General features: G+C 43.1%; 2 protein-coding genes across 3 annotated transcripts in view; one reads left to right on the top strand and one right to left on the bottom strand.

Annotated features, from left to right (window-relative positions):
* exoc6b (exocyst complex component 6B) overlaps positions 1-17842 on the bottom strand; it is an 82212-nt gene extending 64370 nt beyond the window's left edge. The window contains exons 1-6 of one of the 2 annotated variants that reach the window (XR_012179720.1): positions 17653-17842; positions 8415-8580; positions 8282-8329; positions 8106-8196; positions 7883-7928; positions 6315-6519 (exon numbers count right to left, since the gene is read on the bottom strand). Coding sequence is in view for 1 of the 2 variants with exons in the window: in XM_073474788.1 (XP_073330889.1) it covers positions 6315-6519; positions 7883-7928; positions 8106-8196; positions 8282-8329; positions 8415-8580; positions 17653-17741 (645 nt within the window). In the remaining variant the exon portion in view is untranslated. The remainder of the gene's footprint in view (positions 1-6314; positions 6520-7882; positions 7929-8105; positions 8197-8281; positions 8330-8414; positions 8581-17652) is intronic. The other variant, XM_073474788.1, reaches the window with a different exon arrangement.
* Positions 17843-19149: 1307 nt separating this feature from the next.
* Positions 19150-23981, top strand: tkfc (triokinase/FMN cyclase). The gene is made up of 17 exons (XM_073474737.1): positions 19150-19221; positions 19657-19846; positions 19935-20039; positions 20211-20398; positions 20471-20549; positions 20635-20724; positions 20831-20865; positions 20955-21039; positions 21121-21210; positions 21379-21495; positions 21590-21709; positions 21794-21931; positions 22015-22121; positions 22193-22299; positions 22394-22427; positions 22726-22818; positions 22907-23981. The coding sequence occupies exons 1-17, from the start codon at positions 19216-19218 to the stop codon at positions 23063-23065; spliced, it is 1743 nt and encodes a 580-aa protein (XP_073330838.1). The 5' UTR covers positions 19150-19215; the 3' UTR covers positions 23066-23981.
* Positions 23982-24187: the final 206 nt, after the last annotated feature.

A 24187-nucleotide genomic window follows, 5' to 3' on the forward strand; every position in this document is an offset into this window, starting at 1 on the left:
TGGTGCGAATAGGAACCTTTTTAACCCACGGCTTTTGTCCCATTTCTTTTCAGGGTCCGCACTGAAGCTCAAGTGCGGGAACATGCGTCATCCCGTGCGTACAATCCCATAGGAAAAGAGGGGCGAAATGTGGGGAAAAAAGAAGTGGATAGAGGTCATACAGGACGATAAGGAGACGGAGGAGGAAAGAGAGGGAAAGGTGGTGAAGAGGAGGAGGAGGAAGCCCAGAATCAGAGCCAGGCTGTAATCCATTTAAAGTAAAGTGACTCTAAATATTTTAAAATGAGTTGATATTACACTGTGGCAAAACCACAGAGCAGCCCGGAGATAAATACAAACTTCAAGGCGATTTGAAGTCTTCCGATGTGCATTTGCGGGCTGAGCGCGGAAATTGACAGAAATTGCAAATGAGAGAGCAAAGTTGCAGTGATATCCTTGTTGACAAGTGGTTCAAACACTTTCTTGTGGGAGAGTTTGCAACGATTTGTGAGAAACAGGCGTCCTCAGGAAAGGAAATAGAGTATTATGCTGTGACAATGCAGATTATTTGCAGTTTTTTCTAAGAGGAACTCTTATTTTGGGAAACAGAACCTAAGTAATCATTACCAGGAGAAAAGCTGTTTTCCAAAACAACCTGTCAACAAGTGACAGAAGAGAGAAGAAATATATCTCATGACAAGGTTCGAACAAACAGCTTGTTTGTTTAACCGACGAAAAAATAGTAACAAGCTGCTCGTAATTAATCCAAGAAGATGATACCAGCCAACCTCGATTACTTAGGTCATTTTTTAAATATATAAGAGTCGTCCCAGCGCTGCAGGATACATCGAAACCCATCAAGGAATTTCTTAATTGGCTGAAATTGATACCAGTTACATAAAAACGTCCTAAAAACGTCCTCTGGATGTCACAGCTGACAAAAATGCTGTTCCGCTAATCTTAGCTTCGCATTAAGACTGAAAACAAGAGGAAAGAGGTAGCCTGGCTCGTTAAACTCTTTACTGTCACTGAGGCAGTTCAGAGCCCTCGTCTCTGATCTTGTTTTATTTGATTGTAAAAGCTTTTAAATATTAGCTGCTGTAAATGTATCTGCTTTATACCACACTGTTATTACCCTGTTTGCACTTCTGAGCGTACTTCCCCCTGTATTTTTTCATTTTGTCTCATTATTTAACTGTTTTGTATCTCGACACCGTTGTAAACGAGGATACGTCCTCAATAATTAATTAAATAAATAGTCTTTACTCACTCAAGACATCCACATTTCAGACATGTATCATATTCAGTTAGTTTCATGCAGATGCTTTCTGTTAAAGCACTGATATGTTTGAGAAGTTTGGTTTGTTTTGGTCAAATTAAAAGAGGTGTTGTGGACATTGAAGAAAGTATCGATGCGGTGTTCGCACCAGTACTTGAAGTACTCAGAGGTGTACTACAGCTGAATCATGTAGTAAAATCTAAAAAATCAATTTGGCCCTCTGAATAAAAAAAAACACTCTGATTGAAATGACTCGGATCAGAATCGGAGCCAAAACCCTGACGGGGACATCCCTACTATAGATCACTTTTTGGCAGGCAGCCTTCCGAACCAGAAAATAATGGTGTCCGATGGCAGTGAACTGTGGAGCATTATTCGGCAGACAACACACACACTAACACACTAACACACACACACACACACACACACGACCCATAACAGTCTATTTTGGTTTTCCCTGTGATGGTTCAATACACCGGCCCAGCGCGACTCCTCCGCCACCCCCGCTGCACGCGCACGCATGTGTGTGTTCAGTAACTAGATACAGGTAATCAATCTTCTTCCACTTCACAGGCCCAGCAATCTGTTTCCCATTAGTGTGTGTGTGTGTGTGTGTGTGTGTGTGTGTGTGTGTGTGTGTGTGTGTAAAAAAACTACCGAACACACAGCAGAAGCTCTGAACTCGTCCCTCTGCTGAAGGGTAGAAGAGAAGGAGCAAGAGAAGGAAGGAAGGAGGGAAGTGGACGGAGAGATGAGGAGATGGAAAGACGGGAGCAGACGTCTTGAAAAGAGAAAGAGGGAGGAAATGTGATGTGACAAGAGAAAGAGTGGAAGAAGGAAATGACGAATGACAGGAGAGTTAGAGGAGAACGGCAGAGACGTTTTGAGACGATTGTGATTGAAGAAGACTTCTTTCTTCTCTCTCCTCCTCACTCATCCCTCTCATCATCTGTTCTTCTTCACTGCTCCCTCTTCTCTTACATCACCTTCTTAACCCTCATTTTTCTTGATCCTCTTCTCTGCCTCTCTTTCCATTTACTTCCTCATTTCTCCACATCTTTTCTTTTGTCCTCTTCTTCCTCCTCTCCTCCAGTTTCCATCTACCTCTCCATCTATCCCTGCTTTCTCTACCTCTTTCCTGTATGTCCATTACTGTCTCCATCTCGTTTCTCTCCTCCACTTCCCTCGTCTTTCTTCCTCACCTTCCTCTCCACTTTTCATTGTCCTAGTCCAACTCTTTTCCATATCTTTGCTCCTATCTTCCTTCTTTCTTTTTATTTCTTTCCTCCTCTCACCCTCCATCTATCCTTTTCTCTCCCTCTTTCCTTTGCATCCATCATTTTCTCTCGTATGTTTCTCCTACACTTCCCCTCTTTTTTCTTTTTTCCTCCTCCTTTCGTTGTTCTCTTCATTATCTTCCTGTTTTCTGTTTTTCTCCTCTCTTCATCATCTCACCTCAATATATTCCTTTTTTCTACCTCTTTCCTCGGCATCCACTTCCCCTCTTCCTCAGTTTTGTCTTCACCCTCCTCTCCTCCTCTTTTCATAGTCCCTGTCAACCTCTTTACCATGATATCCCTGCTCCTATCTTCCTTCTTTCTCTTTACTTCCTGTACCTCCTCTTCTTCCTTTATTCTCCTCCTTATCTATTTTGTCCTCCTCTTTCCATCCTCCACCTCCTCACCACTCTTCTTCCTTTATTATCCTCCTCATCATCACTTTTGTCCTTTCTCTTTTTTATTCGCCCTCTACTTCCCAATCTTTTTCACTCCCTCTTTCCTCTGCATCCAACATTTCCTCCCACTTCATCTTCCCACTCTAAAACCTCTTCACTTTTTTCTTCTCCACCCATCTTCCTCCTTCTCTCCTCTTCCTCTTCTACGGGCATGTGGCAGCAGACAATAGCTCCATTGTAAGCCCCTTCGCTCTCTCCTCCGTCTCCTCCCTCCATCCCCTCCTCTTTTCCCCAGATCTATTTATTTTCACATCCTTGGTCGAGGGAGCTGTAACGACGGCTGGTTACAGAGACTCGGAGCTAATTTGGAACAGAGCGCCGCAGAGAGACACACTGTCTGAGAGAGAGAAAGATGGAGAGACGGGGGAAAAAGAAGACACACACCTACGAGGCTCCTGATTGAGTGTGAGCGCTCCGAGCCAAGCATTTGATACAACAACATAATCCCAGTATCAGTATCAGGACCGCTGGGGTTTCCATAATCTCCCTTGTAATTAGTGGTTAGAGGAGTTAGCGGTTAGCTTCTTCAGTGACTGCAAGTGGATTTTTCTGTGCCAGTGATTCTGAAATTGCGGTCCCAGGACCCCCCACCTCAGGGTCACTGAAGGGTTCAGGGGTGTGTGGATGTGGATGTGGAGGGATACGTATGGGGCTACTTGTGCTGCGTATGAAGGCAAATTCCTCTGCATTTATCGTGTTTCTGACTGTCAGAGAGCAGATTTCGTCTACATAGCTTCATTTTGATCAACGTTACATCCTTGCTTGTGAAAACAGATGTTTTAATGTGAAGATGGAGGACAAATTAAAGGAAAAACTAGCATAACGGGTTTCCACAAGGCCTCCAGAACATCTTCATGTTCATACATCATTCCTCCAAAAGATCTCCCCTCATTGGGTGTTTTCAACAATGATGATGGAGAGCCCCATCACTCCAAAACCTCCCAGGTGTTCAGCTTGGTTGTAATCTGCTGACTGATGACTTCATCTTTACTCTTATCAAACTGTTTACTGACCCCTCTCTACTCTGTAGGAAAGCATCTGCACATGTTTCTTTAACTGGAGTGAGTGGGAGAGTTTCTGGCTCTCCAGATGACCTTTATCACTGGTCGACCAGCAGCAGTAATGTTTTGGGACCAGGTGAGAAATGATCCTCTAGCGACATCTAGAGGACAAAAGTCATTAGACCTCAATTACTTTATGATAAAAGCCTGAAATGCAGCACTACCTCCATTATAGTTGTTTTTTAAGGGGCTGTGGTTATACAAGCTGTAAACTGAGATAATTGACAGCACAGAGCCTTGGAGACACGAGGACACTTGAATAGGTTGGACACCTGCATGTATGAGGACTTCAAGCCATCTCTCACTACCGTCTCACTATCGATCCATTTTCAGATTAACTTCTAGCTGTTTTCTAGCCAGTCAATTGGTCTCTAAGTGTCAGAAAATCACCATTATCAAATTTCTTGTAAACCAACCGTCCATTTTTTCCTTTCTTTTATGAGTTACAATACTTTTCATTCAAAGCAATTTGGGTTAAGATTCCTCCTCAAAGAAGTGGAGATCAAAACGCCAACCTCAGGTTTATTGGACAACCAGCTGTGAACCTGAGCCACAGCCACCACTACTCTTTGATACAACAGGAAGGAGGCAGGTAGGAAAAAGTCAAAATCTACAATTATCAACAACCTACGTCATGATTAGAATAAACTACACGGTACAACAGACTGCACGGCCACTTTCTCAGAGTCTCCATCCGCTCATCTGTCTGTCGTCAAGCGCTCCCTTCCTCATTCCCATCCCGCCCCTTCATCCTGCAATCCCAGGGAGCAACATTCCCAAAATAATGGAGGCACACAAATAAACAAGAGGCCCTCACTTTGAGCTATGGATACCACAAGAGAAACACAAAACACACAAACAGACACACTCGTATAGAAACTTCCTTGGCCTTGGAAAAAAAAAAACCTGAAAAACAATTAGGTAAGTGCTGAAAAACGGACAAGCCACGTCGTCTCCTGCAGCGATTACATGCTTGTTTACTGGCAGTGGAACCACAGAGCGAGACACACACACACACACACACACACGCGCGCACACACACACACACACACACACACACACACACTTAGAGAGGCTGCTTCTGATTAACAGACAGAGAGACAAAGACATGATGGAGAACAAAAAACAATTGTGGGATAAGAGACAGCAACACTGTGCAGTCCTTATCAGCAAACACACGCACGCACACACACACACACACACACACACACACACACACACACACAACATGTGGCAGTTATTTGAAAGATGAACTACTGTGAACAGAAAGAAAGACAACAGACTCTGCGATTGTCTGTCTGTACTGATGGCGGCCTGCAGCTGCAGTGCTGTGACTGTGGCACATCATCACAGCTGTGTTACTGCCCGAGTAAAGACGACTTCTTCACAGGAACGTTCTCAGTTTACTTCAACTAACGATTATCTTCATTGTTGACTAATCTGCGGATTGTGTTCTTGTTTAATTGATTAGTTGTTTGGTTTATAAAATGTCAGAAAATGGTTTTAAAAAGTCAATCAGGCGCAGGATGAGAAAGACATTCAGTTTACGGTCATAGAGGAGGAAAGAAAACCAGAAAATATTCACATTTAAGAAGGTGGAATCAGAGAATCCTGACTTTTTGGTTCTTTAAAAAATACTTAAAATGATTAATCAGTTATCAAAATAGTTGGTGATTAATTTAATAGCTGACAACTAGTCAATTAGCTTTAGCGTCATCCGATTTTAACAGCTCATAGCTCAAGTCGCAGGTGTAAAGAAAGGATATAGGATTTTTTGCTTTACTAGCAGCATGGTTCAGGGAATGTCTCAACAACTGTTTGATGAGTTTGGCTAAAAAAAATAATTTTCTCATTCGGGATTAATGTAACAGCTTTAGTGATCCTCTGGCTCTTAAATCTAGCGCTATCTTCAGGTCAAAAAACACTGGATTCATGGCACATCAAAGTGTCTTCTCCCTCTTCAGCTGTTGTTCTTTAATGGTGGTTGTGGAAAACAGCTTTTAGGTGCATTAGCGCCCCTTACTGGACCGGAGTGTGGATCAGAACAGTTATACTCTCGTCCATTAACGTATGCTCTCGCCATAACAGACCAGACCATGGTGTCCATACCAAGATGTTCAGGACGACTATATGTAGTTACATCCCTAGCCGCTACTAGCGTAACACATCTCAAACTGAACTGCCAGTGGTTGAGTTGCATTATGGGTAATGTAGGCTCCAGGCTTTGTCTATGTGTGTATTTTAATGTGCACATGTGTACCTGTTTGATAGCGGTCTCTCCGATCTTGTCCGAGTGTTTCCGGATGCTCTCCAGGAAGTCTCGCAGCTGCGTCATGGCCGTGTCCCGGATCTGTATCCTCAGTTTGGGGATGTTTTCAGCCATGATGGAGCAGAAGCGGTACTGACCCGCCCGGGGAAGACACGTCTGCTCCAGCTGCTCCAACGTCCGCAGCGCCGGGTAGTACCTAACACACACACAGGTCGACTTTTATTTATTTATCTAATCATACAGTCAAATGATTTCTTATGAACTAAATTCAAACATCAGTGAGTTTCTCTTTAAGGGAGGAGACACTTGCAAAACTAACAAACACGCAGCAGTAAAACACTGTTCAGGCTGTTGGATGCAAGCAGAAACACACAAGATAAACACACACACACACACACACACACACAGAGAAATAAATACACTCAGATACACCTCAGGGATCTTTGGCAATACAATATCCCCCCAAACACTTCACTCCACTTCACTCCACTGCATCTCTCACACACACTTTCTCTCTCCAGGAGCAGTCACTGTTGGCTGACCTCTCGCTGCTCTCTGAGCGCCCGGCAGCCGCAGGACAGAGAGAAGTAGAAAAACACACAAACAAACGACAAATTTATGACCGACCAGACTTCTGTCTACAGGTCAGGCCAAGGGCAGGGAGGGGAGAGGAGACGGAGTGAGGCTATTTGGGGCGTCTATTCCCAGTGCTCTTGCTCCACCTAGTGGCTGAAACGAGATCTCCTCCACACACGTATTAAGGCAAACAGTACATTAAGATTCTCTGACGAAAAAAGTAGAATAACAGCATTAAAATCCTTTAAATGGCACCTCCTCTCCTACTTCCTTCTGCTAAGATCATTTTTAACGGTCATTATAGAAGATAAACATGCTGCTCATCAGCTCACTCTCTATTTTTACACTGCTTTGCATCATGAGTGAGAAATGGCTCGAAGGCTCAATCCCAATTTCCACTCTCACATCCTCACAAGTCCATGAGGACTTTGGGCTGTCCCACTGTCAAACTGTCAAGTGCCTCAGAGCTCTCTCGCTGACAATTTGTGCCCTCTACGCTCAGTTTCCATAAGACTGGGCGTCTTCAGACTTTGCCTGAGGGAATAAACCACAGTTCATAGCATCGTGACATTAAAGTCACCAAGGGAAGAGCCTGGGAGATCTGAAATCAGTCAGTCCCTTCGGTGTCTTGGCCGTGAAGAAAGTAACAAACATAAACTAAAAAGTCCCAAAGCCACAAACTGATAGGTCCAAAGTGCCGTCCCATTCCTTTTTAAAATGTCTTCAACCAGACCCAGCATTCCCACTTTCTATCCAGGAGTGTGAGTCTAGAGCCAAAGGTCCGGTTCCTCCTCCCCAGGAGCTGGTTTAAAATTGCCACGAACCACATTGTGTCTGATGCAGACTTTAAATGTTGTAATCCAAACTTTGTAAAACCTTTATCTGCAGGAAGTATCGGCCAACATTTTGCTACTCAAACTAACAGTGTTTGCATTTAGGAAAAAAGTGAGATGTGACCCTGAAAAACAGAATCAGTAACAAACCTTTTGGCTCTCATCTGCTCCTGAAGTCTGCTGTACATCTCCAGGACTGGAGGAAGCAAAGAGAGATAAAGCAAAACAAAAGGCAATTAATTAAAATAATAACAGTGTGGATCTTTTAGGACAGTTGGGGGTAAAAAACATGTTAAAGGAAAGTTTTATTTTGTTGTCTGGGTCTGTGTATGAGCAGAGCTGCTGTGATTCAAGGGACAGTTTAAGGATTAACCTGGGAGGCAGTGCGACAGTTTGTCGATGGTGGTCGCGATGTTTCTCTGCTGCACTCGACACTGTTGCAGCTCCTCCATGGAGCAGGTGAGCTGAAGACGTGAAGGAAGCACGTTAGTTAAGAAGTCTTGAAAAACAAGTCCTGATTACACAGTTCTGATGTTTGCCTCAACTTACATCTTTGCCGTCATCCTGAAGACGTCTGTTGGTGTCGATCACCTGACTCTGAAACAACAAGACCAGGAGCCAATGAGAGAAAAGTATCAAGAGTTTAAGACCTGCACTCTCCATCCTCTCCGCCCTTTCTTACCTTCAGCTTCTGCGCCTCTCCTCGCACTTTGAGCAGCTCTGTGATGGAGTCGACGAAGCCCTGGAAGTGATGGTTACACATCTTCTCGATCTCTCGGTCGTGGTTCCTGATCCGAGCGTCCAGCTTCTCCATGAAGAGGCCATGTTCCTGACCGTCGTACACCGACCTGGAGAGGGAAAAGAGATTTCTTTCAGAATCCTCCGAAGCAAAGGCAAAGTAATTACAGAAAAAGTAATTAACTCCTAGAGACAGAGGAAAGGCAGAGGAGAGGAATGAAGAGGAAGCTGTTTTAATAAGCTTTAGTGGGGCATCCAGCTGTTGAATAGGTGCATCCACAAACTACATCCACCAGGGGGCGTTACTGCATTACTCTTCAGCACCACCCTGCTCCACATTTCCATACATTCATAACTGAGAGCTGCTACCATCACAGCAGTTAGATTCCAGATCAATGCCTTGCTTAGGGGCATGTCAATAGTAAGCAGAGTGTGCTGTACAGAGCAGTATGTCCTGTGTGTCATACTAAACTGATGTTGCAGCTGTTATTACCATTTTCTACAAACTGGTCATTTAATGAGCTTTTTTGAGCTGAAACCTATTGATTAATTGATCAACAGAACATTATTCTGGCCTTTATCTAAGCCAGATGTTTCATTTGGGAAGACTTTCAGCTCTTGTTTGTTTAATATCAGTGTAAACTAAACATCTTTGGGTTTAAAAAGGGCATCACATTGGGCTGTGGGACATTTTAAAGCCCTTTTCTGACTATTTTCTTACATTTTCAACTGACAATACCTTCGTTTTTCCAAGTTTCTCTTTGGGAGGACCCACCACATTTCAACAACGGTGTGCATCTACAGCACATCCAACAATTAGGTCGTCTTCAATAAGCATACCGGCTTTTTTTGGTTGTCTGGAGCTTCACAGCAAAATAGTGTTGCAGCGTTCTCCTAAACAACTTAAGTAGATGAAGTCTTGAGGCACCAAATTGACTTGAAAAGACATTATTTACAACCTCTACCCACTGCATACCGATGCTTTGAGCTTAGTAGCTACAGGTAAGATTCAAAGCTATAGAGCCTTTTTGTGATTGTTTTGTTTTTAACCTTTTAAAAGTCTTCATCTACTTCAGTTGTTTAGGAAAATGCTGCAACACTGTTTTGCTGAGAAGCTCCAGAAATGGTTTATGGAAACTTCACCCAACTTTCCATCAGCATAAGCGTGAGTAAATAATGACTGACATTTCATAATAAATAAAGATGGCCACACTAACCAGCAAAGAAACAAACCTCGTCTTCACAAAGTCAAACACGTCTCCATACATTTAAAAATAGCTGTTTTTGTGGGATGTCTCCGACGAAGAACCCCAAAACACAACAAAACTCAAGTAAAACAAATTCTCCTTCCAAACGGCTTCACGGTCTCCTGAGAACACAGATGTCAAAACACGACATGCGAGTATTTCTGTGTACAGGCCGTCTCTGTAATGGTGATCACAGTACTTCCTGTGTTCTTCCCCGTCCAAAAACAAGCACACACACAAAACACACACACCTGTGAGTGGCTCCAATCCGCCACCCTTCCTCCTGTTGACCAGGAAATGCCCGACTCGTACAATAGAGAGCAGGTCTGACGCCACAATGTGCTTTCTTTAGACACACACACACACACACACACACAGCCAACAGTGTGTGTGCAGACGTGAAACAAAGACATTCATAGAAACAGACTCCATACATCCAACATCTATACAATGAGCTGGATGACTGTGCGTGTGCAGGTTCACAGAGTACAAACAGTGAGTCTCTGATAAAATGTATGTTTAGATGATATGAAAGAAGAGAGAGTCATCCTCCTGATGACATCATCACTGTGTCAGCTGTTAAGTAGATTGTACTTGTGGCTCAGATGATAATCCAGATTAGTTTGATCACGATTACTGTCATAAACAGAACTGGATGCTTCATTCTGAGTTTCCTGACAGTGTTGGACGAGTGTGTTTTTATCACGTGTGTGTCTCACAGCGCCTGGTACCGTCTGCCACAGAGAGGAGGGAGTATACTCGACTTCTTCGCTGCTCTGCACGTCTGTTTCTAACTACAGTACGAGTCTGATGTCGTATGAGAGCTGGATGTTGCAATCAAATGGGATGGAGTCAAAAAAAAATCATCACGGTGCCAAGATAAATGAGGAGTCACCAGAAAAGTCTTCATTTTGTCCACACATTCATTCCTCCAGTACAAGTACAGACACTTATGTAGACTCTGGTAAAAGTAGAAGTACTGATTCAACTTCTTTACTCAAGTAAAAGTAATAAAGTACAGGCTCTGAAACGACTCAAAGTATCCCTCTGAAGGATATTTTTACCGGACATCTCTGGTCAAAGCAAACTGAAGCTCATGTCCTATTAATATAATTCAAAGACTATTAAAGTTAACGGTAGAATCAGTAGGATTTTGTCCCAGCTGTTCCTAAATGCACCACAAAGATAGTTGATTGTTGAGTCTCATTCCCAGGACGTCAAACAGCCACATTTTGGGTTGGTAAAGCGTCCCGAGCAGCAACAAAGTGAGTCAGTTTCCATCTACTTAACGTCTTTTACGTTGTTTCGTCCCCTCAAATGCATTCAAACTAAAGTAAACGAGCCTGTTTTCAATATGTAAGGAGGAGAAAGTACAGATATTTGTGTTAAAACGTAGGGATTGAAAGTAAAAAGTTAATAAATACTCGAGTATAGCACAAGGTAGAATATGCAGAAAGAGATTTAATGCATGCAAAATCAGTTTAATTAACTCTGAATCATTGTAGCAGAGCTCATTTTAAGACACAGAGGAGATTGATCTTCTCGTATCAGATAAGTCTATAAATTATTTACCCTTTGTTGTGCAATCAGGAAACAGAATCAGCACCAGCCACCAGCCTAATGCTTGTAAAATATATAAGTAGCTGAGCGTTTGCAAGACATTTAACCAGTGGACAAGAAAGTACATTTTTTAAACGCTCTTACAAGAATAAATAAATAAATAAAGTGTCTCTCCAGGCATTTCCAGGGTTCAATCAAGCAAACTGCACTGCATCATCCTAAAAAGGTCGAGTCTGCTCGTAAGAAACAACCTCCCGTGTATCCAAGAACCCAATCAGATAAATTATGTAATATTAGAGAGACTTCTGTTGTAGATTAGTCACGGAAACTGAGAATCGTGAGAGTTACTCCTTTTGCATCGAGCAGCAGAAAGTTGTGGCATGACGTGTTTGGTGAAAGGAGACGGACAGAGAGCGATGGAGGGCAGAAAAAGGAGGTGGGGGCGTATTATCGAGGGATGAAGGAGGTGGTGTCGGAGGAGCTCTGACTCGCGAGAAGTTCTAGAAATGTGCTCCAAGTCATGACATCATTGTAAACAGCTGTGTGTGTGTGTGTGTGTGTGTCCTTTGGGGGACGAGCTGCTGGCGGCTCGACAGCTGGCTAAATAGGATCATAACCTACTTAAGACCAACACACCAACCAAAGAGTGTGTATGAATGGATGTGTGTGTGTGTGTTTGTGTGTCGGCCCAAGTGCAGACTGATGACTCAGCTGGGTGTGTGTGTCTGTGTGTGGGCTGTAACACACACACACACACTCCAGTCTGTCACTAGTGTAGCCCTACACACAGACACACACACACGCAGTCCCTCAGAGTCAGCACTTACAACAAACCATCCAACACCTTCAACGAGTTACGAAAGCATCAGTGTTGTTGCCATGGTTACCTGCACTACGGTTTAACTGAGCTGAGCTGCGTGAGGTTTAGAAATGACCACCTGCCCGACCAATCAGAAGCAAGCATTCACCACGGTCATAGAAAACCACATAATGAGCACATGAATAAAAGGTCCCCTGTCATTAATGGCTAAATCTGACCAGCTGCACACTGTTAAACACAGGGTGGAGCTCAGTGTGCACACACACACACACACACACACACACACACACAGAGGGAGTGTTTTAAAGTTTCTGACGGGGGCTCGCCGCCTCGCCTGCAGCTGCAGGACTCGAGTTGACTGATTAGATTATCCGACGCGACACGCAGCACACCTTTGAATGAGCGCAGCCGCAGACAAACAGATAAGAAACAAGAGAGGTTGTGACACATTCAGCTATTTCTGAAGCAACACACACACGAGCAGCGAGTACGATCGGACGGCTCGACTCGTGCAGAAACAGATTAGTCCCTCAGTTTAGTTCATATCTGCATTTTGTCCTGAGGTTTGGTGATTTCAATACTCTGGTCTGGTGAGCATTGATAATATATTTCTTAGAGGATGACAAAAAAAATCTGAACGTGAAATAGATAAATAAATACCAATAAAGTTTTGGTTCAAGCTTCTTCAATGAGGTCTTTAATGTACCTTTTCTCTCTTACACGTTACAAGCTGGTAAAGTAACTTAAAAAAGTCGAATCTTGGCCTGTGTCCTTATTTTCTGACATGGTTTATAAAATGAGCATTTAAGAAAATTATTGAGAAGTTATCAAAATAAAGTAACTAACTCTTTTTGCCATGATGTCGAAAGAGGCATCCGACATCCAACCAACTTATTACCAAATTACCAAGTCTGACACAACTGAAATGGTGGAAACATTTAAGTTTCAGTCTGGAAAAGCAACACATAACAAAGAAAGACATACAGACCACCAACTACAGCTACACGCTCTCTGATTCTCTGAATATTTCCTGCTTTCTTTCATCCTCTGTGACAGAAAACTGGATATCTTTGGGTTGACAAAACAAGGCATTGGAGGACGTCTTCTTGGGGCTTTGGGAAACACTGATCGACAACAACTTATCGATTAATCAAGACAATAATGAACAGATTATTCAACAATAGAAATAATCATTAGCTGCAGTCCTAACACCGAGCACAGCAGATATTTGCAGCTCCATCTAGAAGGCCTCTCTGCGTGTTGTGACAAGGAGATGAGCCTTGAGAAAAAACACACTCTGTCTTCGTGTCCATTGATTGATATGTTTTCTTGCACTTGTTTGCAGTTTCAGACTAAATCTGAGAACTGCTGCGTCGTGGATTCACACGTTTCTCCGTCTGTCACTCTTTCATCAGTCTTGTTTTTCACAATCACAACTTTTCTGTGTTCATCAGCGACTCTGCCCTGAAACTGCCTGATCAGAACAAAAACTCCCTCAAGACCGACACAGATCCTCTCTGATTTTACCGAGCCCTTACAAAATAAATGCCATTTTAGATAAGGCCGTGTTGAAACGCAGATACGCCCAGAGGCATTTAAACTCGTCTCCAAACTGCTTGTGTTTCGTGATGATGTAACTTTTATCTGATACCAACGTGACCTGACAGTGATGCAAGAAAATCAAGCGAGCGCACAATAACAGAGAGTGTGTGAGACTACTGTATATGTACAGTAAATGTGGAAATAAGTCCTATCGGCTTGTTTGCTTTCTGACATTTCTGTGCTTTGTCGTCCACGCAGGCTCCAAAATTAAAGAACAAACACACAAGGAAAAAGAAAAATGAAAGTCAAGAGTTCACAAACGAGCCCAAAAAGGTCAGATTTGACCGAAACATCATCCAAGGAATCATCGAAGAAAAGCAAAATAGGATAAATATCTTCTTCTATCCAACCAACAGCTCATCAAACTTCTCTCAACCAGCTAATCAACTGATCATCACTGCTTCCAGCTCTAATTCAAGCCTCTACAACTGGGATTTGGCCACAACAAATACCTTGAGATTAGAGTCAAAGTCAGTATAAGTGCTTTGCAGCCTCAACGTGGGCGGCACGGCCGCAGACCGAGGCGTTTCCCGTCTTCAGGTGGAGGTTTGTAACTGGAGGGAGTTGGCTGCTCCTGTCAGATCTGAGATCCTGAGTTACTCTGCTGTCAGGGAGGAATGCTGACGCCGGCCTCGACCTGCACACACACACACACACACTGACACACACACACACACTGACACACACACACACACTGACACACACACCTCTAACTCTCACTGCCAACCTGTTTTTCCTGGCTGTTTGGTGAGCTTTAGTCCTACTGCTGAGGGATAGTTTGGATCCTTATGCGTGAAAATATGGATCAAATTATACAAAACAGCTGAGAATATTCACATTTAAGGAGCTGGAAGCAGACAGTTCAGGGGATTTCACCTCTATAATAAAACATCTTAACACGTCTCGGTCAGCTTCCACATACTGTAATGATCCTGTAATAATCCAGTAATCAATTCAGGCATTAAACAAAGAAAAATCCAACACAAATGCTCAAGAAAAAATTGTTTTCAGTGATGGTTTTCATGTTGATGATTAATTATTTAACAGTATACAATCTGTTGGATTTCTGCAACAGGAAAAACTGACCGATGACGAGCTACCACCGGCCATATATGACTAACGGCCCTATTAGTTCATAATTCCTGGTTACTGTTCAAGTCAACAGATTTATGGTTCTGTTGTTTTCCCATCTTTGGCGTCACACACTGACGAACAGATGGAAAAAGTTGGCCAGCTATCTAAATCAAACATGAAGCTAACAAGAGGGATCACAGAACTAAAACCAGAGCAGTTGCATCCCTCTTCATCTAACATTTAAGCCCAATAAAACAGTCAGTTTTCAAACATCCCTCTGGCCTAAATATAGCTAAAGACGTGGCAGACGGCTCTAAACATAGACGGTTGCTTTTATGTATTTTCAGAGTGTGTGTGGATGAAGTGGAAACGCTGACAGTCAGACAGTCAGGAAGCTGGAAGACATGAAACATCACACAGTCGCCTCAGAGGAGAATGTGGCAGCCAGAGGTGTCACACAGAGTTGTCAAGTCATAAGGGCCAGCAAACACACACACACACACACACACACACACACATCTCTGGTCTCACTAACGTCCCACCAGGCACAGTAATTGGCCTAAATAACGAGCTGAAATAGGTCTGACTATTTGGAGAAAGTGATCAACAACACAGAGGGTCAAGATGTAGGGCTGCAACTAAAGATTACTTTCATTATCGATTAATCTGCTTGTTAATTATCATGATTAATCCATTATGTTACATATATATTTATTTTATACCTTTAGTTACTAGTTACTTTGCAGATTACATGCTGCATCAGAGCCAAAGCAACAAGAATCTTTCGACCCATAGTATAAAGTAGATACATACTTCTAAATTCAAATATAATTTACTTTTAAGTACATTAATTGCCAGAAAATTACTTTAAATACTTAAATACATTTAATACTTTAAATGTAAGACTTAAACAAAAGTACTAAGTTATATTTTATCACGATATCTTTACTTTTAGTCAAGTAACTTTTGGGTACTTTTTACTTCACTGTCCAAAACCTAATGTCTCTTCATTTACTATCATAAATTACCCAAAAAAAAGCAGCATATCCATCTATTTTTTTACTCCTTTGCTTGAAAAAAGATTTTAACGATTGATTTTAATGATCTAAATAGAAGGAAATACATTTCCTTTCCAGCCACTATTTGATTAATCACTTAACTGATTATTCATTGCAGCTTTAACACACACAAAAAACCCTCTAACAAGCCTTTATTAGCTCAGTTACTCTGTTGCATTTCCCTGTTCATTCACAACTTACTTCCTCTCTAGACAATCAGTTTAAGCGCCGCTTGCCAAGGACACGGTTTCATCCAAGAGGAAATAACTACGATAAAATAAACATCAATCAAATCTATTTTTAAAGATATCATACTGTAGAAAGTGAGGTTTCCATGACTCTGTGCCTTTAAAAGAGCCGCCGGGACTTCTGTAAGGTCACAGCCACACAGTCAACGCCCCCCAGGACGGCCACGGTGGCAAAAACACCGACAGAGCTGCTGCAGGAATAAAGGTGGGCGGTGCCTGCTCAGACCTGTGAGAGCTGAGCAATCAGAGCATGCTAGGCTTTTTGGAGGCGGGGCCTTAAGGGTGAATCAAGCCCCCGGGAAGAGCGCCAGGCTTTGAAACCAAGTTTCAGTCCGTTTTTAGTGTGGTTTGACTGTTATAATTTGAGCCATTAGGTCCAATAAAGCCGCACGATTAAATTATTTTATCCTTATTCGAGTTAGCTGGGCGCTAAACTGGAAGTTAGCCGGCTCCCACGCTCTATGGACCCCACAACGCGGAAGACCCGGGTATATTCATCGCCGGGAAGTCGAGCTTTTTAGGCTTCATGCGTCAATGAGCAGCAATGGACAGTTTGAGAAAAATAATGTCTTTTTTGAACATTAAAGTGCGTAAACATGTTGCAGACACCCCAAAACAGAAGCACGAACGAGAAAATGAGCACGGCATGAGACCTTTAAATGACATCCAGAGATCCAGAGTCCTCGGCCGTGACCCATTTCAGGTCCAAACCCGGCTGAAGTAACGCTGCATGGAGAACACATCCCGCCTCACTAACAGGATGTGAAACCATACAGCCTGGCATAAAAACACACACATACAAACAGGACTGTCATTCAGCTGTTTCCACTAAATCATTGAGCAACAGTGCAAACACTCATAAGCATTGAAACACATGACCAACATCAGCCAGTGCCACTGTGTGTCATGTTCAATGTGGTGTTGAAACCCCAGATTGCCCCACTGGTGTGTGAGTTGTGTGTCTCATTCATTGTGTACACACACAGAGGCAGGGATTGATAAAGCTGCTGCACTTGACACTCCTTCATACATCTCGCCTGTTGCTAACCACCTAGCAGGCTAACTGGCCCACCAAAAACACTCCCACAAAAATATATTAAAGAGGCTTTAAACGATGAATAAAAGAGCCAAATAGAGGAAAAGAGAGCTCTTAGCTACCACCAACAACCTCGCCTCTCATTGTCAGCTCTGACACCAGTGAGCAGAATGCCAATTAGTTAGCTAGCTAAGTTAGCTGGCGTGAGCTCAAGTTGCCGGACAAGTTGACTAAACTTTGGCGACAAAGCCAAAAGGACAATACCGGGTGAAAACCCAGAATCCACCCCGGATACCGAGGAGTCGTTGTGAGGGTGTCTACACCGGTGTCCGCGCCGTAAATCCGCCAGCTTTTCTGTTTTGCTAAAGTTAGCCGGCTAGCTGTCCGATAATGGAAGCACGACCGTTAAAGTTTTGAGCCGGAGTTGCTAGCCGATGCTAGCCGAGGTTAGCCGCGGGCTGACGCCGGCGGCTGAGCAGCCTCGGCCGGGGAGGAGAGCAGCCGCCCCGCGGGGGGGGTGGTGGTGGTGGTACTCACCGGAGCGTCGGCCCGATGCAGTTCGTGTCCGTGCTCTCGATCTCCCGCAGGATACGCTCGTGTTCCGCGGCTGTCTCCACACTCGCCATCCTGCATGTTGCTCTGGACGGGTCCGAGCTGAGCCGAGCTGAGCCGAGCCGAGCGGGACTGGCTGGGCTCCGTGCGTCACCGCAGGAGGAACCGGAGGGTTGGTTCGATGTGTTCACAAGAGCGGCCCGGGCGAGCGGAGTCTGTCTGCAGCGGGACAGGAAAGTTTAATTACAATGTTATCTTTAATTTTATAATGTTTGGATGCAACAAGTGAGACTGAATGAATACATAAAGTTAGTATAATTAATTTAACACCAAAATTAAAATATTTATAATAACATACTTCTATTATATTTGATTTAACACATCACTTTTATGTTTTTCCTATTTAAAACCAGTTTTATTTAAGTACATTTAATATCAGAAAACTCAGACTTTTACTCAAGTATTTTTGTGTGAGACTTAGTAACATTTTAACATGATATCTTAACTTTTACTCAAATATAACTTAGCTTAACTTAATTAAATTAAAATTAGTTTTTAAAGCAGGGTCTGGAGACCTCCAGGGGTCACTGAGAGTAAAACAGATACTGTATTATAGTTTTATTTTATTCTTTACTGTCTGGAACTTTTAAAAAGTACATAAAGATGATTATTCCAGTAGTTTCTCACTTACTGTACAGTACACACAGCAGCTTTTTCCTCTTAAAACATAATTTGTCTTGTTTTGTTCCCATTAAACATTATTTTATTACTTATTTTATTAGTCTGAGTGCACAGTGTCAATGAGCTCCTAGTAGTTTTAGAAATCTCCAACTTTATCTGTGACAGGAAACAATAAGTGGGAGTGACTGAAGTCAGTGAAGCTGCTACTGTGTATATGATGCAAGACTTCCGCTCGACTTTTCAAAATAAAAACCATACTACTTACTTGCTGCTTTTAGTCTGTGATTGCTGTTGTTTTATGTTTTCACTGTGTCGTTTTCCTTCTATATCATGTAAAGATTGTTTGAGCACCATGGGATGTGCTCTATAAATAAAATATATTTTTATTATTTTATTGTTATTTTTTACTAACGGTGACTTTTTTGTTATTTACGACGGGCGCTTTAGTTTTACATCCACGCTCAAACTCACTAGACAGTAAGCAAAGATGGAATATCAGAGCCAAAGCAGCACATTTTTAATTTATTTATTTTATCAGCCAATAGTTAAAAATAAACATTGATTCTGATATTCAGAAAAATGCTGAATATTGGATCCAATAATCTGACTAACCAATAATCTTTCAGCCCATAGTTTATAGTAGATACATACATACATAAATAAATATAATTAACTTTTATGTAAGTGCATTTATTGCCATAAAATTACTTTTTCTCAAGTGTGACTTTTAAAATTAAATCAAATCATCCGCTTTTATTTTGGAGGCGAGCTCACAGTGCATCCGGTGTCCCTCTCGCTGTTTCTAGCTTCATTAGCTCTTCTGGTTCAACCTGCTGTTGGAAGTGAACAGAACCGAGACAAGTCCAAATGGAGGTAATAATGAATAATGAAGGACTTGATGAGACATTAGTGATGAGCTGCAGTCAGCTGTGAGTCTGTCTGAGTGTGTGTTCGTGCTGAACGAAGGCTGACAGCAGTGTTTTGTTAGCATGCTGGAGTTAGCATGAGCATAGTGAAGGATCAGAGTCCAGCTCCTGCAGTGATAACACACCTGAAGAAATCCAGCTTTTAATACTGTTTTATACTGTTTTATACTATATACTAAACTTTATTGAGCAGCTTGTGTAAACTTTGATTTAACTGTGTGTTTGTTTGTGTATATTTATGTCCAGTTTTACTTTAAAACTGCAACATATTACATATACTTGTATAGTACTAGTTACCTTCATTGTAAAGTAATATATTACTTTTAACACATTTTAATCGATTTTGTGACGTTGTTATATTTTGCATTTCTGTCTCTCTCAGCCCAAGAAGAAGTTGATAAACTCGGCCGACAGCTGTGTGGACGAGGCTCTCTGCGGCCTCGTGAGGGCCAGCGGGGGCCTCTCTCTGCTGAAGGGCCACCGGGTCGTGCTCCGGTCCGACCTGGACAACCTGAAGGGCAAAGTGGCCCTGCTGTCTGGAGGGGGGTCCGGACACGAGCCGGCACACGGAGGTACGACCTTACACTCAAATAAAATGCAACACAGGCCGTCTCTAAGTATCCCAGCTCTTATTTCTCGTGTGTCGTCGTGTGTCTACAGGTTACGTTGGGGCGGGTATGTTGTCAGCAGCTGTAGCAGGTGGAGTGTTTGCGTCTCCACCTCCTGCTAGCATCCTGGCTGCTATTCTCTCCTTGCACAATGCAGGTAATGTGCACCAGTTGGCCTTCTGAGAGCTAGTTTTATATGTATACTGATTGGTCTTTTGTCTAATTATTCATCAAAGCCATGTAAGGTACAATTAAGGGGTCTCATGGTTTCAAAAAATGTATTTTCATGCCGATTAATTAAAGAGTAACATCCCTCCTCCCTCCACAGGAGCCTCCGGAGTGCTTCTCATCGTGAAGAACTACACCGGCGACCGCCTCAACTTTGGATTGGCCGCAGAGCAGGCCCGCAACCACGGCGTCGCTGTCGACATGGTGATAGTCGCAGAGGACTGCGCCTTCGACCAACCCAGTAAGGCCGGGAGGAGGGGCCTGTGTGGCACCGTCTTCATACACAAGGTAAACAACAACAATCTCAATGAGTATTATTTAAACTAAGATACTAAAATATCTGCTCACACCTTCTGACAGCTGGCAGGGGCCTTGGCAGAAGAAGGCTGCCCATTGGACCAGATTGTTTCCAAGGTGACCGAGGTGTTGAAGGGGATCGGTGAGTCTGTTTACGTTCTCGAGCCTCGGTAGAAAAATCTGGAGATGTTATTCCTCCATGAATCTTGTCGGTGCGTGTGTTGCAGGTACACTGGGGGTGAGTCTGTCTCCCTGCAGCGTCCCAGGCTGCCTGCCTTCTTTTGAGCTGCCGCCAGGAGACATGGAGCTGGGACTGGGTGAGGGACGATGAAGAAGTGGGAGGAGGAGGAGGAGGAGGAGGTGGAGAACAGGTGGAATTGTGCAAAATTGTAAATGCTGACTGGTGTTTTCCATCTTCTTCAGGAATCCACGGTGAACCTGGAATCAAAAGGTCAAAGGTGATTCAGATCGAGCCACAGCCAGCCTGAATCTACTCTCTGATGATCCTTTTCCTGTTTATATGTTCATCTATTTGTCTATTTGTCAGGTGGCCTCTGCAGATGAGGTGGTGAAGACCATGATCGATCACATGACCAACCCTGACAGCCAATCACATCTGCCTCTGAAGTCAGGTCCTCTGAGTATAATGTGTTTAACGTTTAAAAAGTCTGCAGCCATTTTGCATTTGAACTCAGAGTGCGTCTTCTCCACAGGAGACGATGTGGTCGTGTGTGTGAACAACCTCGGAGCTCTGTCGTGTCTGGAGATGGCAGTGGTTACTAGGGCGGCCATCTTGTGTCTGGGTAACTATGGACTCATTTGCTTGACTGAACCCTTAGCGATGAACTGAACAAACTAAATACTAACAAATAAAAGACATAATACTAAGTCTTTTTGACATTTTGACCTCTTTTTGATGCTAAATCTCAGAGGATGTAGCAGAATATAACTGGCGGGTTTTACGGTTACAGAGGGTCGTGGTGTGGTGGTTGCCAGGGTGATGTCCGGGTCGTTCATGACGTCACTGGAGATGGCGGGAGTGTCGCTGACTCTGATGAAGGCCGACCAGGAAACACTGAGACTTTTTGGTGAGCCTGTACAGACGTTACACATCAATACTAACCCCGTTCTTAAAGGAATAGTTCCACATCAAAGATATTTAACATCCTTTATCCCAAACAGACGCCAAGACCAGAGCCCCCGCCTGGCCGAACCTCAGCAGTGTGTGTGTAAGCGGACGCAGCTACATGACGGACCCTCAAGCCGCGAGCACACGGCCTCAGGACGACCAGCACCCTGAGGGTTAGTTTCCATGGTTACCTACAGTGTGCAGCTCTTGCTGTAGTTTTTAATGACTCGAGTATGTCGGCTCGTGGTTTCTTCCAGGCCCTCTGAGTCCTGCGATGCGTAAAGCGTTGGAGAGAATTTGCTCCACTTTGTCGGAAAAGCAGGAGGAACTGAACTCTCTGGACCGTGCAGCCGGGGACGGAGACTGCGGGAACACTCATGCACAAGCTGCTAAAGGTAAGTAACAGTTGTAGCATCAACATCAACACGATGAAGCTTCTCCTAATCACACTTTTAATGTTGTGAAAATGCTCATTCAGCCATTCAGGAGTGGCTCAGGGATCATGTGGTGCCTGGTTGCCCCGGGAAACTGTTATCAGTCCTCGCTGGATTGGTGCAGGAGAAGATGGGCGGGTCTTCGGGAGCGGTAGGTTTCCTTAAATGTTGTCGTAATCTACACTTTCTTTGCCCCGCACTCATCTCCTCGTGTGTTTTCAGTTGTACAGTTTGTTCCTGACCGCAGCGGCGGGTCACGTGACCGAGGGGCGGAGCAGCGCTGCAGCATGGGCGAGCGCAATGCATGCTGGGACACAGGCCATGAGGAGGTGTTTATTTTGGATGTGCCTACATGGCTGAAAAAAAAAGTTCAGAAATAGTTCAGATGATTATAAACATTCAGCAACGTCAACTGTGTTTCAGATACGGCGGTGCCGACCCTGGAGACAGAACGATGGTCAGAGAGTTTTTATTTTCTCGTTTCTCTGCTACTTTTCATGCTTTTTTACTATTTTAAAGGGACACTATGCAACTTTTTATGGGCCTTTAAACAGGGACAGAGGTCTTGATACAAGGAATAGCCAAACAGGCACATTGCCCATGTAGAAGTCCTACAACAATACTGGACTATGACACTGAAAAGGCTACATAGTGCAACTTAAACTATTTCCTGTTTAATTTATAATGTCACCAGCTGTAAAATGTTCATTAAACAAGCACTTAATATCTCTGTTTATGTTTCACTTCCTGTCTAGTTGGATGCTTTGTGTCCTGCAGTGGATGAGCTGATGACGCTGACCACAGCACCACCTGGTGGAGAGATGGCCGTTCTACAAGCTGCTGTTCAGGTACATTAACATGCTTTTTATTCTAACACTGACCTGCAGCTTGTGTTCATACATTCCTTAAATCGCTACCTTACTTCTCTCATCCCAGAAAGCGGCACTGGGGGCGGAGTCGACCCGTAACCTCACAGCGAAGGCGGGGCGAGCCAGCTACATCGCAGCTGAGCGGGTCACCCTGCCCGACCCCGGCGCCGTGGCCGTGGCTGCCATCTTTAGAGCTGTGCTGGAGTCCCTGGAGGGGCAGAAGTAATCCAGAAGATATGATAACTATCACCAGACTAATGACCAGAGCGACACAATTCTTAGAAGCACATTTCAAGTTTTTGCAAGGAGTACTTGATGGACACATTTAGACGTGATGGGTGGTGTTGATGAAGAGGTACTGTGGTGAGCACATGAGATCCAGTGTAGTAAATGAACAGAAACTGGGAAATTTGGGGCCTAAAGGAAATAAAATCTGTCTAAAAGCTGATGATACGCTGTGGAAGAATGGAAGATTTAAAGAATATGGTCAAAAACAAGGGAAAAAACAGTGTAATGGTCCTTTAAATTTGATTAACAAGCTCAAAGATGCTGTGAAAGTTTAGCAATGACTTATTGATCTGATGGTTATTTAGTTTTACTTGTTGGAGTTTTGGTTGAATCATGATATGAACATTCCTCGTTACTACTAATGAAGACAGCAGAGAATAAATACAGATTTAAAGATACTAGTAACTAGATTTTCACAGGTAACACTGTGATACAGGTAACACTACATGGGAACAACTAGACATTAGGTACAGTGTATATTGTATGTTAAAATCAAAGGGCTGAACACATCTCCAGTGAGTTTTCTAATTAAAGGAGTACTCCGACTGTTTAGCGTCCTGCGAAGACTAATTTTTGTAGAAAATGGTAAAAATTGAAGCAGCAGAGGCACAAAATACAAAATCCTACATTTCCCATAATCCAACTTGAAACTTTCAAACAACTACGCAGCCTTTGTGTTGAAGGTTTGTTGTCTCCTCTTCTTGAAGACAGATAATAAATGAACATATATTTTTACATATCATGTCTCTTTCACCCTCCACTCTGTAAGAAATGCTGTACCTTGATTAAAATGCACTTTAGTGATACCACAGTGTTGATTCTGACTAATAAAATAACTATTATACAGTATATAATATGTCCATGTGTGGTTTTACTGCAGACACAATGAGACAAATGCAAATATTTACTCGACTCAAGAGGTAAAAGCTCCATCAGACATCATTTTCATGGGTTTTCCTGTCTTTGGTTTTGTCGTGATAACAATCTTGTTCTTCATTCTTTCAGCTCTTTCTTTTATCTCTTCCTCTTAACTTTCATTTCTCTCGACCAAACTACTTGA

Source organism: Pagrus major, chromosome 10 (assembly GCF_040436345.1).
Source record: "Pagrus major chromosome 10, Pma_NU_1.0".
NCBI classification, from domain to species: Eukaryota; Metazoa; Chordata; class Actinopteri; order Spariformes; family Sparidae; genus Pagrus; species Pagrus major.